Source organism: Atractosteus spatula, chromosome 8 (genome assembly GCF_055471065.1).
Source record: "Atractosteus spatula isolate fAtrSpa1 chromosome 8, fAtrSpa1.hap1, whole genome shotgun sequence".
Classification (NCBI taxonomy): domain Eukaryota; kingdom Metazoa; phylum Chordata; class Actinopteri; order Semionotiformes; family Lepisosteidae; genus Atractosteus; species Atractosteus spatula.
Genome location: NC_142713.1, coordinates 31191930 through 31205803, shown reverse-complemented (window position 1 = coordinate 31205803; position 13874 = coordinate 31191930). Strand labels below are relative to the sequence as shown.

The 13874-nt window shown below is 40.6% G+C and overlaps 2 protein-coding genes across 2 annotated transcripts in view; one reads left to right on the top strand and one right to left on the bottom strand.

Moving 5' to 3' along the window:
* Nucleotides 1–1141: 1141 nt before the first annotated feature.
* LOC148829407 (uroplakin-3a-like) lies at nucleotides 1142–6072 on the bottom strand. Its single transcript, XM_088922946.1, has 6 exons — nucleotides 6018–6072; nucleotides 5313–5474; nucleotides 4532–4784; nucleotides 4245–4321; nucleotides 3387–3519; nucleotides 1142–1250 (listed from the first exon to the last, which is right to left on the bottom strand). Exons 1-6 carry the CDS (start codon nucleotides 6070–6072, stop codon nucleotides 1142–1144), a joined length of 789 nt encoding a protein of 262 aa, XP_088779072.1.
* A 7101-nt stretch (nucleotides 6073–13173) lies between these two features.
* kiaa0930 overlaps nucleotides 13174–13874 on the top strand; it is a 43526-nt gene continuing 42825 nt past the window's right edge. The window contains exon 1 of the mRNA XM_088922867.1: nucleotides 13174–13612. Coding sequence (XP_088778993.1) covers nucleotides 13474–13612 — 139 coding nt within the window. The 5' untranslated portion in view covers nucleotides 13174–13473. The remainder of the gene's footprint in view (nucleotides 13613–13874) is intronic.

The following is a 13874-nucleotide window of genomic DNA, read 5'->3' as shown; positions in this document are numbered from 1 at the left end:
GTTTGAAGACGAGTCATCATCTGCAAGTATATGAAGGAAAAAAAAGTGAAAATCAAAACTCCAGTAAAAATACATAAATTCCTTCATTAACAAAATACAAAACTGCAATTACAAATCTGATAGCCATAGCAAATATACATATAGAAATTGGACTTTGACAGAGTCATTACTCCTGACCTGCCTTAAGTGAGTTTCAGTCGGATACCTGCTGTTGTATAATCTCAGAAATAGCTAAAAGACAGGGATACCATTATCAAAAATAGCCACTGGGCCATAAGCAGTAGTATTTTGGTAATGATCACTCAAACACCATTCAGTTTGTAACGCAGAGTGACCATGGCTGAACATGCACTATAAAATCCTTTGTAACACTGCTGTAATTTGGGGCAATGTGGGCACCTTATGTGTGTCTCCTTCAGTGTTCTCCAGAAATGGCCGTTTTCATCACAATTAAACTAATTTCATAACTTCATACCACTCTGTGACTCCCAAGCAGGAACAAAGGCTATGATCCTTTTATGAGGAGTGTTGCATCTATGCATCAGTAAAAAAACTGAATTTGCCTCAGTAAATATAGGGTATACGTACACTTTATATTAACCCTTTTTTCCCCAGTGCGGATCGCAGTCACTTATTATAACAAAGTGTATATGTAGATCAAACTGTGATATTGTTGGAAAACTTGGTACAGCACATTCACTTCAGCTGTGTCAGGGGGTTCGGTATAAACTTTGTAGATGTAGAAGTCCATTAAAACAATTAAAGAATATAATCCTTGCTTAAAGCACCCGTTCCACCTGTGGTGGTGAGCCTTACAAACTGCAAGCCAGCACCATTAAATTCTAGTGACAAAGAATAATCCTCAGCTTTACCTACAGTAATTGCTCCTTTCACTCCAGCTTATCACCCATATCCAAGGTCTTAAAAACACTAAAATAGGTATTATATGTCTAGACATAGTACCCAGAAAGGTTTTTGCATAATTGGTTAACTATTTTTGTGCCTAACTGAAGCATTCTTCAACTCATTCAAAAAAAAGTAGCACATACAGTATAAAGATAGTTGGCTTACAGTTACCTTGCTACATGTTCAGGAAACGACCACCAGCATTGGTGAAAACAAAGACTTACCTCTCCCTCCTTTATGTTTGAATGTTAACCTCACCCATGGACATGCGCTTGTTTACAGTTGAGTAACAGGTGTGTGATCTCATAGTCACATCCTGGGACCCTCTGCCCTTCACATGATGGCTTTAATAGATTAGATGTGGGGGAGGGAGAAAAAAAAATCCTTCTTATATCTTCACTAGTCAGCTCACGTAGCAGATCAAGATGCAAGGTGTGCACCATGGAAGTCATCATGATCTTCAACTTCACCTGCGATTACTGAGCCGCTCACCCGAGACTGTAACTTGGAGACATTGCATTCAAGACTGAAAGGCTGCTTTTAACTTTTAAGATTTCAGAAGGATGAACATATTCATTACATTCTCGAAGACCAATTGAGAGCAGTGAATTGGGAAAAAAAAAACTGCCAGTTTTACATTACTTCCAGCACAAGAGCGTATTAAATCTTTACAAACATTACTAAGATAGCAAGATATACAGCATGTAACACCATTAGATTTGGCATGTTTCAGAGAGGCATCAGTTTCAGCAGCTAGCAGACCCTAAAGAACCACAGTGATTGTTCTGCAATCAAATAGATAAGCCTATGAAAACATTCCCTTTCTACGGGTTTTTCATCTCAAAGGATCCCCAAGCATTTCATATAAGGCTGGGAAACCCTTTCAACTGCCACTGAAGCACAGAGCTCAGCAGGGTGGCAAACAGCAGAGATGAGCCAGCATCCACAACACATCAGGTGGAGAAGCAAGAAATTAAAAGGTTCAGCCTTGCTCAGCTTCCAAGATCTGACAAGACTGACCTACATACTAGGTCAATGTCAAGGAAGTAATAAAATAATGAAGTGTGCTTTATAGTAGTATAGTTTATTTAACATTTACATTGTAGTTCATAAACCAAATGGACATATCAGTTACATCTATAAGAGAATCTTTTTCAGTTTTAACTGGATCATGGAATAAAAACGTTAAGAATGGGAAGTCTCTACCATATGAAATACAAATATGCTTTTTATATTGACCTCTTTTAAAGTATCAGTTGTGTGTTACACACACTTCAAAGGCAATCCTATAAGAGTCATATGCTGATGCAGTCAAACTGAAAATACGTATTGGTCTGAACAAAACCCAGATCCCATTTAATCAATTTAAATACACAACTGAATAATACAGAGCATCAGAATCAATTACTTATACTTGGATGTTTTTTTTAAGTAAACATATCTTGAATATACATTAAATATTGTGGTTTAATTTTGCTTATATGATCTCTCATGACCAATTCTGACCCAAGTGTGCTGGGTCAGTACTAAATTAACTTGGCTCTTCCCACTAATGATTGGTCACAGGTGATAATGACATTTAACCTGATGACAAATAGGTGATCAAGAAAAAAAAAACAGAAGCCCCCTTGATCAAGAAAGCAATGGCTTCATATCAGCCATCAGCCATATCACTCTGCCACTCACAACTGGCAACCCACTGAAACTAAGCAGGTGTGAGCCTGGTCAGTACCTGGATGGGAGACATCCTAGGAAAAACTAAGGTTGCTGCTGGAAAAGGTGTTAGTGGGGCCAGCAGGGGGCGCTCACCATGTGGTCTATGTCGGTCCTAATGCCCCACTATAGTGACCGGGACACTATACTGTAAACAGGCACCGTCCTTTGGATGAGATCCCAACTCTCTGTGGTCATTAAAAATCCCAGGGTGTTTCTCAAAAAGAGTAGGGGTGTAACCCTGGCGTCCTGGCCAAATTTCCCAGTGACCCTTATCAATCATGGCCTCCTAATAATCCCCATCTTCATTACTCTGCTTTCCTCCCCACTGATTGCTGGTGTGTGTTGAGCCGTTCTGGCGCACTATAGCTGCCGTCGCATCATACAGGTGGATGCTGCACATTGGTGGTGGTGGAGGGGAGTCGCCATTACCTGTAAAGCACTTTGAGTGGAGTGTCCAGAAAAGCACTCTATAAGTGTAAGCAATTATTAATTATAATTATATCACCTGGATCATCTGGATCACAGAGGAGCATCTCAGGTTGACCCACTAACAGCTTCAGCAAAGAAAAAATGTCATCATTCCATCCTGATAGACATCAACAAATGTAGCAGTAATATGTAGAAAGAGACTAATTGTTGTGCAAAACAGACCAATCAATGGGGTAGTCCAGGTGTGATGGTCAGGGCAAGGGTGTTTACAGGCTGTAGAACTAAGCAAGATCCTTACTATTCTTCCCTGAGCACACACCACATGTACAACTTACATCACATCCAGTACTCCCATGAAGATGGCAGCCCCAAGCAGCAGAAACAGCAGGAGACTCAGGATGACAGTGACAACTATCCCGCCTCCACTTCTCTTCCCAATCCAGGTGTCAATTTCATCAGGGCTCAGAGCTGAGTAGAAAATTTTATAAAGATCTGCTTTCAGGCACATAGACAATTGTTTATAATCCTGATGAAGACCTGACCCAGTGGTAAAAACCATACTCTAACCTTATTGCACTATTAAATACCTCAGAAAGGTGTAGACATGATTTGTCAGAAGGAAAGCAAAAAATGGATCCAATCCTGTTCAAGATCGATCAGATTTTAAACATAGTGCACAGTTTCTGGGTTTGTGTATAATCTGACCTAGATGATGTTATGCCCAGGTAAAATAGCAAAGTAAAATCCAAGACAGAAATCAGAATACCGGGTGCTGGTTCTGTTAACAGAACCACTCTCACTCCCTCTTATCCTATAACTGAACAGGTTTAAGATGCTCTTGAAAATGTTTTATTCAATTTCAGGGGAGGAAAGCAATTTACAGCAACTTTGGCTTTTGGATTGAAACAACTGCCAGAGTATAAAGAAGGGACACCCAATTTACATCCCTTCCAATCGCCTTCAGTGCAGCATTTGAATTTTACCACCTCCTTTATTGTTGTATTGATCCTCTTAATCATTTAAAAGGAGCCAATGCAGCACAACTCTGTAATGGCACACATTGGAAGGGTTGTAGATTGAATAGCCATGATGTAATGTTTCCATTTCACAGTACAAATTCTCCGTTTGTTTCAGTACTCTGTTGTACTTTAGCTATGAATCTATTCAATTTTGAATACAATTAAACAACCTACCCTTTCTTGTTAGGATTGACTCCGACCATTCAGTTTCTGCTATAGTTGTAGTCCCATTTACAAGCAAATATTTAAACCTGTAAAGACATTCAGACTGAAAATGAAAATGTGATCACGCTTTTATTACAATAATCCACTCTACAGAACCTGCAAAAGGCAGGCTGCAAAAGCTGAATGTTAGACTAAATCAAGCTTTGAAGAAAAGGTTTAACCAGGTCCTGGAAAGATTTATCGTCATGGTCACAAACTCCTATATCCACTGAGCAGACTCTACACACAGAGCTCACCTGTACGAAGTGCCATCGGAGAGCGGCGCATTACAAAGGGCTTCAGCCTCCGGTTCCCCCACGCATGTCGGGTTGCTGCCAATACGGACCAAGTACTCATCTAAAGTCTTATCGATTCTCTGGGGAACAGACAGGTCTGCAGGGTTTGGTGGAGAGGTGCAGTTTGGGATCCCGAAGGATGTAGCCTTATAAGGAGTCTCTGTCCCTCCATTCGTCTCCTTGTACGTTTTCCCAGTCTCAAAGGTCAGAGTGGCTACAACACAAGTGGACAGGTTTAGGGACTCACACTAACCCCCCTTTTACCAAGTGCAGTTTTCCCCTCAAGGAATGTGGCCATCTCACTAGGCTACAGCAGGCTCAACCGAAACAGACTGATTTAAAGATGTGGTATATTCTAGTGCAGTTACTACTGCTTGAAAAAATAACAGCACAATACAAATCGCTTAAATCAGCGATGGTCTTCAATCCTCAAGGAGTCCAAAGACTTCTTGTTTCACCCCAACTGGGGTCTTACTTACAGCCCAAGTTCAAGTTAATAAATTCACTGGGTTAATTCTATCACAGGCTTTACAAGGAGCATAAACCCACAGGGACATGGACAACAAAAACTGGAGTTTTGGAATATTATCCCTAATCTGACGAGAAGGCGTCTTCAGACAGCCACCCACATAGAAAACTTACGTGCAGTTTGGTCCAATGAGAGTCCTTCCATATTTTTCTTTCCATAAAAAGAACAGCAACAATTTATAGTTAGTTGACCTTTACTTCAGAGAATACGTACCCGAGAGGCTGTGGACAACGTATACATCTACCATCATTTCATTCGTTGGCTTCACGCTGTCGAAAACGCAAAGCGGCTTCGCGAGGGACACCGTGCTCTGTGTCGGGTTAAACCGCAGCAGCCTGGGAGACACCGCCTCGGGCTTCACCTTCAGAGTCTTTGCTGCAGGTGCAAGCTTAGCATGAGCCTTAAGCAAAAGTGAACGGCAGTAGCCGATGACTCCCTAACCATTCACAAGTAACAGATCTCACAAACTCGGTCAGTTAAGAAATATGTTCTTAAGGTATGTGGCCGGGATTTTTTTTAAGTGTTGCGGTCCAATTTAGTACTGTATGTTTTGAATGGTGGTTATGATCTGGCTAGTCTCCTGGAATTTAATTTAAGTCGCTGGCAATACTAGTGCCTCTGATTATGAACAGAATAAGCCGCAATATTCACAAGTAAATGTGCGATATACATTTTCCTTGTCCACCTATTCAACACGCGAGGTATTTTTAAAGTCACCATCACAGGACATGAGGTGACGACAGCCTCCGCGACTCCCATCTTCTGTCTAGGCAACTTTGCGTTCCAAGTTGTTAGCACCTATATATAGTTTTTTATATTTCACCATATAAATGTTTTATTTTCACCATGTTAAAATGTTTCGTCAGAGCCGTGTCGCACATTGCAGTCAAAACGAAATTAAAAGTGTGCATTACTAACTTGCACACGTAGTAGGCACCAGGCGAAAAAACACTAAAATCCACCAGGTCTTCATGACTGAATAATTAAAAATGACATAAAAAATACGAGACGACGCAAAGATTTAAATGTCAACCTAAATTAGAAAAAGAAGAAAGCTGTTTTCGTTTAAACGACGGCACTTAAGGCCATTAAGAGGGAATACCCTATAAAAACCAAAAGCTCCAGCTGCAACTTTTTAAAAATTCCAACAGCTGCCGTTAATTACAAGTTTCGGTTAATACAAAGCTGTTTTTAATTGATCTGTAAGTATGTATGAAGAAGAGCGAAACCCAATAATTAAACAAATGACACTGTTATTTAACAATTAAATAAGAACTTTTCAGTGACCTTTTTTAATAAGGTGATTAATGCAATGCCAGTAATTGACACTAGATGTTGCCATAAACTTCATAGAGTAACGTTGTACTCTGACACACACTCACACCATTAACTTTCCCCGCTCTGTAAATTTGTGGATTCTAAAAAAATCTAAATCAAAGTGGTTTTTGAATTTAAATTCCAAAGAGCCCTGAGTGTGGTAAAGCCCATCAGAGGACTTAGAATGTTACAACGGGTACTGAATTGATCCTTAATTGTTTAATAAACCCCCATGTGCTGCAGATTGTTTCATTAATTTAGGATTAGCTGGAGCACAGACTTACAGTACAATGGTGTGGAATCCAGGTACTGAGTTTGGCTACACCTCTATTGTAGGCTTCCACTTACAATTAAATTAATTCAAAGTGAAAATGAAAAGTGAAAAATTGTTCACATTATTTTCCACATTTGCGCTATAAACAGCTGTGTATTTACATTTCCTAATTTGAAATCATTGTAGAGACACTACATATTTGTACTTTCACTACTTACATTAACTGTAGGTGCCTCTTTGACAAAAAAGCAAATAAATTGATGCATGATGTAAGTTCTGTGCACACAAGTGTTCATTATCCATCACTAATCTTGCCTTCAAAATCTTGCTAAATGACTACAATACATTAGCCGCATAAACAAAATGTGAAGTGAAACTCCCCAGATTAAAACGGAAAAACGGAACACAGGGATTGAGCAGCACACTGCTTGCCCAGACGCCGCTCAGTTACCACAAAGTCAGTGAGAAATGGGGTTGCTGGACAGGCTGAACCGAATCAGAAACAGGGAGACAGAGACCAACCACAACACACACAAGAGGAAAGGACAATGCACCATATTGCCTCATCAACCTTATACACCAGTTCATTAATTAGCCCCCACTCATTACGTCTGCCTATTCCTCACTAGAAGCCCTTCACCCCTTATTCCAGTTCAGGAGCTGTGAGGACGGAGATGTAGAAGCCTGCTCCAGGGGGGCTGCTGGAGGACTGGAGACAGAGGGACTCGACAGGGAGCAGCAGAGGAAAGCTCAGGCATCTTCTACACCCCTACCCTGTGTTTGTTACATTTGGAGAGACAGCATAGGAGGAAGCATAACGGATCATATTGCTTGGGACTAGAGTCTGGAGAGAACGCAGTGCAGAGTTCCAGCTCTATTTTTGATGCAGAAGAGGTACACAAGAGTACAAGACACAGCTGATTGAGGAGAGTGGTGCTGCTGGAATTCTTTTTTTGGGACATGGGTTGGGACCATGGTGTTTATTAGCCTGTGTGTGTGTGTGTGTGTGTGTGTGTGTGTGTGTGTGTGTGTGTTCCTTATGGATCTTTTCATTTCTCTTGTTCTTTCTTTGAGTAGATAGTGATACTATATACATTAGAATTGCCAGTGGAATGAAAAGGACAGGTGTGTAGGATGACTGTCTTGTGCTGGTGGTTGTGGGAGATAGTCACTTACTACTATATGTCTGTGACACGTCTAAAACAAAACTAACTTTTTGGTGGTTTCTGATGAGCTCATTTTTTTTGGAACTAAATATTGAAAAACAAGAAACAATGTACAAAGTCACAGGCAGTTAAGTTTTATTAAATCATTGGGGCAGAATCTGGAACTTAGATGGAATAAAATCTTTATAGTAGTTATAGTACACCTTTATGAACCTTTGCCATCTGGTTTTAGAGCTTTGCCAGGGTAGGAAATGGTTTACTGATGAATACAGCAATAAGACCTGTACTAAAACCTAAGTTCTAGCTGTTAAAAACAAAATCATAGAAGGTCTCCATCTGATAAATTTACACTTTACACAAGCAGTGAGGCTTCAACCAGCTTTACAGCCAATAAAAGTACTTTAAATATTACTTTCCTCTGTGAGGCTGCCTCTCCCTTACATACATAGAAACCTGTGCTGAACCCCCTACATTCTCATGAAATTACTTCATTTTATTATTAGCGGATCCAGGTATACTTTTTACATATGACCATGTCTTTGTGTTTGCCACTTTGCTGGCCTTAAGTACGTGCTCAATAGTTATTATGTTGTTATTATTAGCAATTCATAGTTATAAGTCCTTATTTCCTCCTGCTCCCAGGGAAAATCCAAACATACGAGGGCAGAGATTCCCAACTCCACTGGTTTAGATTCCACTTGAGCTTGAGATCCCTAGTGCTAATTGACAACTGAACTGATCTGCTTGCTTGTTTCGATTTTTACTTAACTTGTTTCTTTGGTCTCCGAGTGTCAAAAAATACGCAATTTCAAGGGAACAGTTTTCAGTGACTTGAGTATACAGAGTGTTATGCTGCCTCTCCTCAAATCTCCACTTGTCATTAGATCTGACAAACAGCTCTTGTTAGCTGATCAGTTTTACTTTTTATTCCAGCTGAGCTCTAAATCTCCGATGCTAATCGATGCCTTAACTTTATTGAAAACCTAGCCCTTCAGTGCAGTCTAGAGGTTTACCTATTCCACTAGCATATGAAAGGTGCTACATAAAATAAAGAACCTCATTGTATTGCATTATATTACACTATATAAAATCCCATACAGAAAGTAATTCCCCACATCTATTTTAGTCATATTCCATCCAATTCCACCAGAACACCCCTTTTCTCTGTCTGCTCTTCGTTCCTCCCTGAACAAAGGAGATACAACTCAGGAAAATATGAAATCCTTGTTTGCTTGGGCTGAATGTTTCCACAGTGGGGGTATTGGCAGCTCTGATTCTGGCCGAAATCATTTCCATTAGAATAATGTCTAAGAATAACAGCAGCCTCTGTTGTTTACAATGCAGATGAGGAGGAAGCCAGCATTCAACAATCATTTCTTTGTGGCGATGGTATTTGCTAACCACAGTTTGCGTTTCCTCTCAAGAGGAGGGAATTTAGTTTGCTGAAAAAAAGAAAAAGGTCATTATTCAAGTAGAAAACGTGATCAGTTTTTCACTGGACAGAAATCCACCATGATACCTGCAGAAGCGGAGTTTAAAGAAAGCGAGTGGTTTGATATCATTAAATAAGAACATGAAGTTTATGATGTGTTTGCTCAGCATGTATTTCATCCATTCAGTTTCTAGTATCTCCATTTAATTCTGGATCACAGGGGAGCCAGAGCCTATCCCAGCAAGTGTAACGAATACTCCCCTGTGCATAACAGGGATCTCAGCTGGTCAGGCTGCTTGGTTTGATTCTTAAATGTACTAACAAACATTGTCCCACGCTGCTTCCTAATCTATCATCTCAACCCACAGCTATTAGCATAAGATCTTTCTCTCTCAGCTTTGGTATCGATACAGAAGCCAGAGAGTGAAATGTGAGACACCAGCCCTAAAACATTGCACCATTGCAAAACATCAGGTCATTTTAAGGCATTTTATAGTCTGAATAGAGAAACAAAGTATTGTGGTGGATATTTTAGCAAGCATAAGGTCCTGATATTATATTAAAAAATCATAGCCAGCAACCTCACTCAACACTAATTGACCTTAGACTTTTTAATTTTATGATGTCCAATTACAGTGTGTTCTTTGTGTTAGTTTTTACTGCAGATTTTTTGTTAATAGAGCAAATTGATAATTATTAGTTAAAATTCCCAATTAACAGTTAAACCACCGCAAACAAGTACGCCTAAATATTGAAGAGCGTCAAAAATACTTTTTAAACTAAGGAAATCCACTCTACGTAAAAATAAGAATATACTGTTTTTATCTTTTGATATGTCTTCTCTTAAAAAAATTAACATTGTTTATGTACATAGATTTAAAACTTCAGGTGCACGAGCCTGGAGAGTTGAATACTTCCATCCACTTGGGGATTGCTGTCTCCTGATGTGACTGGGTGTCCACCAGTGACAGTGAATTGCTAGATGTATCACTAGTGTGGTGCTGGTACACATCAGAAATGCGTAGAATCCCTGTAGCAGCTTCACTCTACTGTACTCAGTTTAGATGGCTTCTGTCACCTATATGCAAATCATTTTTCTGACTGAGAACAGAAAGGAAACTAGAAACCTGGTTCTTGGCATCTTTTAAGGCAAACTGCTTAAATGAATGTTCAAAATAACAGTGCCGCAAAATGTCAGATGTCATAAACACTGAATCTTACATGAAAAATGGGGAGTATTGCGATGCGATTTCAACATGACTCTTTTCAGCACAGAATTACCCATCAGCTTGGCACACTTTTTGGGAACTCTTTGCATAGGTTCTGTTTTGGTGTGGGAACCCCCAGGATGTCACCTTGAGGAGACCTATCACCAGGCACAGATACCAGTGCAGACTGCCTACTATTTTCTGACTTTAACCAGTACTCCCTTAGACAGATCTGGTGGGAAAATCCTTTTCTTGGTTTGCTGCAGTCACTCCTAAGGGTAACAAGATCCAATACAGGATATTCCCATGTTTGGTCCAGTATTACATTGGAACCTTGGAACCTAATGAGTGTTTGCAAAGAATAATAAAGATGTGAATTTTCATGTTCTCCCCGTGTTCACGTGGGAGAAATGTGGGTTTCCACCAGGGGCTCCCACAGTCCACAACTATACTGCTGGGGGGACTGGTTTCTAGGAATATTGGCCCCTGGTGTGAGTGTTTGTGTGGGTGTGTCTGTGTATGCCCTGTGATGGACTGGTGTCCAGTCCAGTCACATGCCTTGTGCCTGATGCTTGCAGGGATAGGCTCCGGCTCTCCTGCAACCTGTACTGGATAAAGTGTTTAGCATACAGATATCAAACTTGTTCTGATAGCACATGACTTCTGCAAAGCGATGTTTAGTTTCAGTTCCCTAAGTCTAATAAGGAATAGAGGATGAAGAGTAGGTTGAATAGCAAACTGTCTTGGTTGAGTGGCTCTTTGGAAACTGCAAACTGATATTTCTTATTTTGTCCTTTACCAAGGCACAGGACTAATGTCTGTGCATTACACACTGCATGCAATGCACATTTCCTAAAATAAGCAAGTACTGTACAGAAGATAAGGCCATGTACCATTGTCTATGTTAATGGGATCTATGTCACCTCTTCTGAATTTAAAAACCCCACGCAGATGCATCAGTTTTTACTGAGCTATTTGTCTTTCCACCTCTGTGGTCCTTGAATTTATCCCATCACTACAGTTTTCCTGTTAGAAGGACATTGGAAATCAAGACAAACATGATTAATGCCAGCTTGCATTTCTGCCACTGTTTGGGTGCCTCAAGTAAATTAAAATACTTTGACTGTTTGGCTTAAACAAACATCGCCTTAAACAAACGTTGTGCTTACTAAAACATTGCCTGAAGTATTGACTATCAACCTATATCAGCTGTTTAATCTAAATTTTGGGAATAAGGCAGTAGCAACAAAAGGGAGTGCTGACAACTCCTTATCTGCCACAAGTGAACATCCCCCCCCCCCGGGGTGGTGAACTGAAGGCACAGTGCACTTTCTGGCAGGAATGTGTACGAGTATTTGAGTATTGGATGCCAGGAATAGATTGCCTGAGGCAAATGCACAGAACAAATGAATCAGGAAGGTCTAAAAAGGAAGATGAAGAGTAATAATCTGTTGAAAGGTGGCCTAATTTCTTCTGCAAAACCAAATTATATGTGATAGCAACAACATCAGTAAAAAAAACTACTTTGTATCACTTGCCAAATTCTTAAAATGACTTTCCTAGACCCTGTTTATTACTAATCCTGCAGGATCTAATGATAATAATAATAATAATAATAGCCCATGCCAAAAATGAAAATGAAATCTTTTATTAAACCTGTAAAACCAGTAAAGGAAAAATTAAGTCATTTTATATCTGTCTAAAGGGGAACCTTTGAATTTTATCCAGCTGTCGTTTTTTGTCCTCTTGGACATTCTCAGTCTCTCAGTCTGCAGAGAATGGGTGACTTTTGGGGAAGGAAGGATTGCAAGAGAGCTGGACCCAGGAGGACTTGACTGGGACACCAGGGACTGGGAGCAGCAATGGCAGACCCCAGAATCGTCTCCCCCACTAACCATATCTGGAGTTGGACGCAAACAGGGTAGAGGGGGGAACACTAGGGACACATTATTCAAGATGCCTGAAATATAATTTTTTTCCCACTGTGGGATAAGGAGATTGCCGACTGGAGCTGGTTCTAGAGAATACTGCTGCTGGACCTTTCCTCTGTGACATTTGGGTTTGGGCACTTGGGCACTTGTGCTGGCCTGGAATGTGAGTGCTTTGGAGCTGGTTTTGTATATTGTGTCCGGTGTTGGGCAGACAGTGTTAACTGTTGCAATCACTACAAAATAAAAATGGCACTTAAACAATGCTAGTGTCTGTGGCTGGTCTGTGCCTGCACTGGTAATTCGGGGAGATAAGAAAACTTGTGGCAAAGGAAGAAGGGTCCTAGCACCCTTTATAATAGGTGGGGTAGTCTTCTACAAAGCTAAAGTAGTTCCCGAATTTAGGGGTCAACTTGTCCGTGACAGAATCCTAACCATTTGTGTTTTTGGGGAATGCCGTATCAAAGCCGGGGGGAAACACCGGTTGTTCTTGTTTTTGCGGTAAAACGATTACGCGACGGATAACGAAACTGTTGAATGCTGTAGAACAGAATATTCTGGGATTTTCCCGCTGATATAAAAATAAATGTTTTCACAACTGAGCTATAAAAATGATCAACTGGCTCAGTCACTACAGGGATTTCCAGACCGCGACTGTGTTTGTTGGCCCAGACAAACTGAGCGGTGCCGGGCCCTTTAAGCGACTCCTGCTGTCTTGTGTTGCAGGAAGTGTGAGGGGTGTTCCCGTCACAATCCAGCTGATCTTGTAACAAGCCAGACGGAAGTGAGACGTGTGGATGCGCGTTTCGTCTAGCCTTTAAAATGGGACTGTCATCCCGTTTCAGCAGAATGACAGCAGGACGTTTAGTTTAGGATTACAAAAGGAAGGGACGTCCAGAGAAAAAAAGCACTCTAATAGGGGATTATCCTTTAGCCGTCGGATCTCCAGTCCCCTTCCCGTTACCCTCCTTCCACCACCCCTTGCTGCCTCTGTCTCCACCACCTTGGTGATTTCTCTAAAGGAGGACTGACATGAGCTTAGTCTGGGGATGGCATCCTTTAAGAGTTATTGCAAGACAGAGCCCGAGGAAGAGAATGGGGAGCTGGACCAGTCTCTGCAGCAGATGCTGAAAGCTATCGCCGACGAAAGATACAGGCTTAACATCAGACAAGAGATCAGCGGACTCGGTGAGTTTGACTTTTTTTTTTTTATTTTTAAAAGGAATCGACAGGGAACTGTCTTTTATATTTGCTGCAATGTTTTGTCTTTGGCATTGGACACTGGAATGCAATGTCTCGTGATATATGGTAGAGCTTTAACTGTTACGATCATTAATTATTAGCAATACTGAAAACACCATTAGCTAATCTATTGTTCTAAAGAATCGATCGGTTTAGTTTTTAAGAGCTCGTTCCCACACAGGTACAGTACGAAACAAAAATAACTATC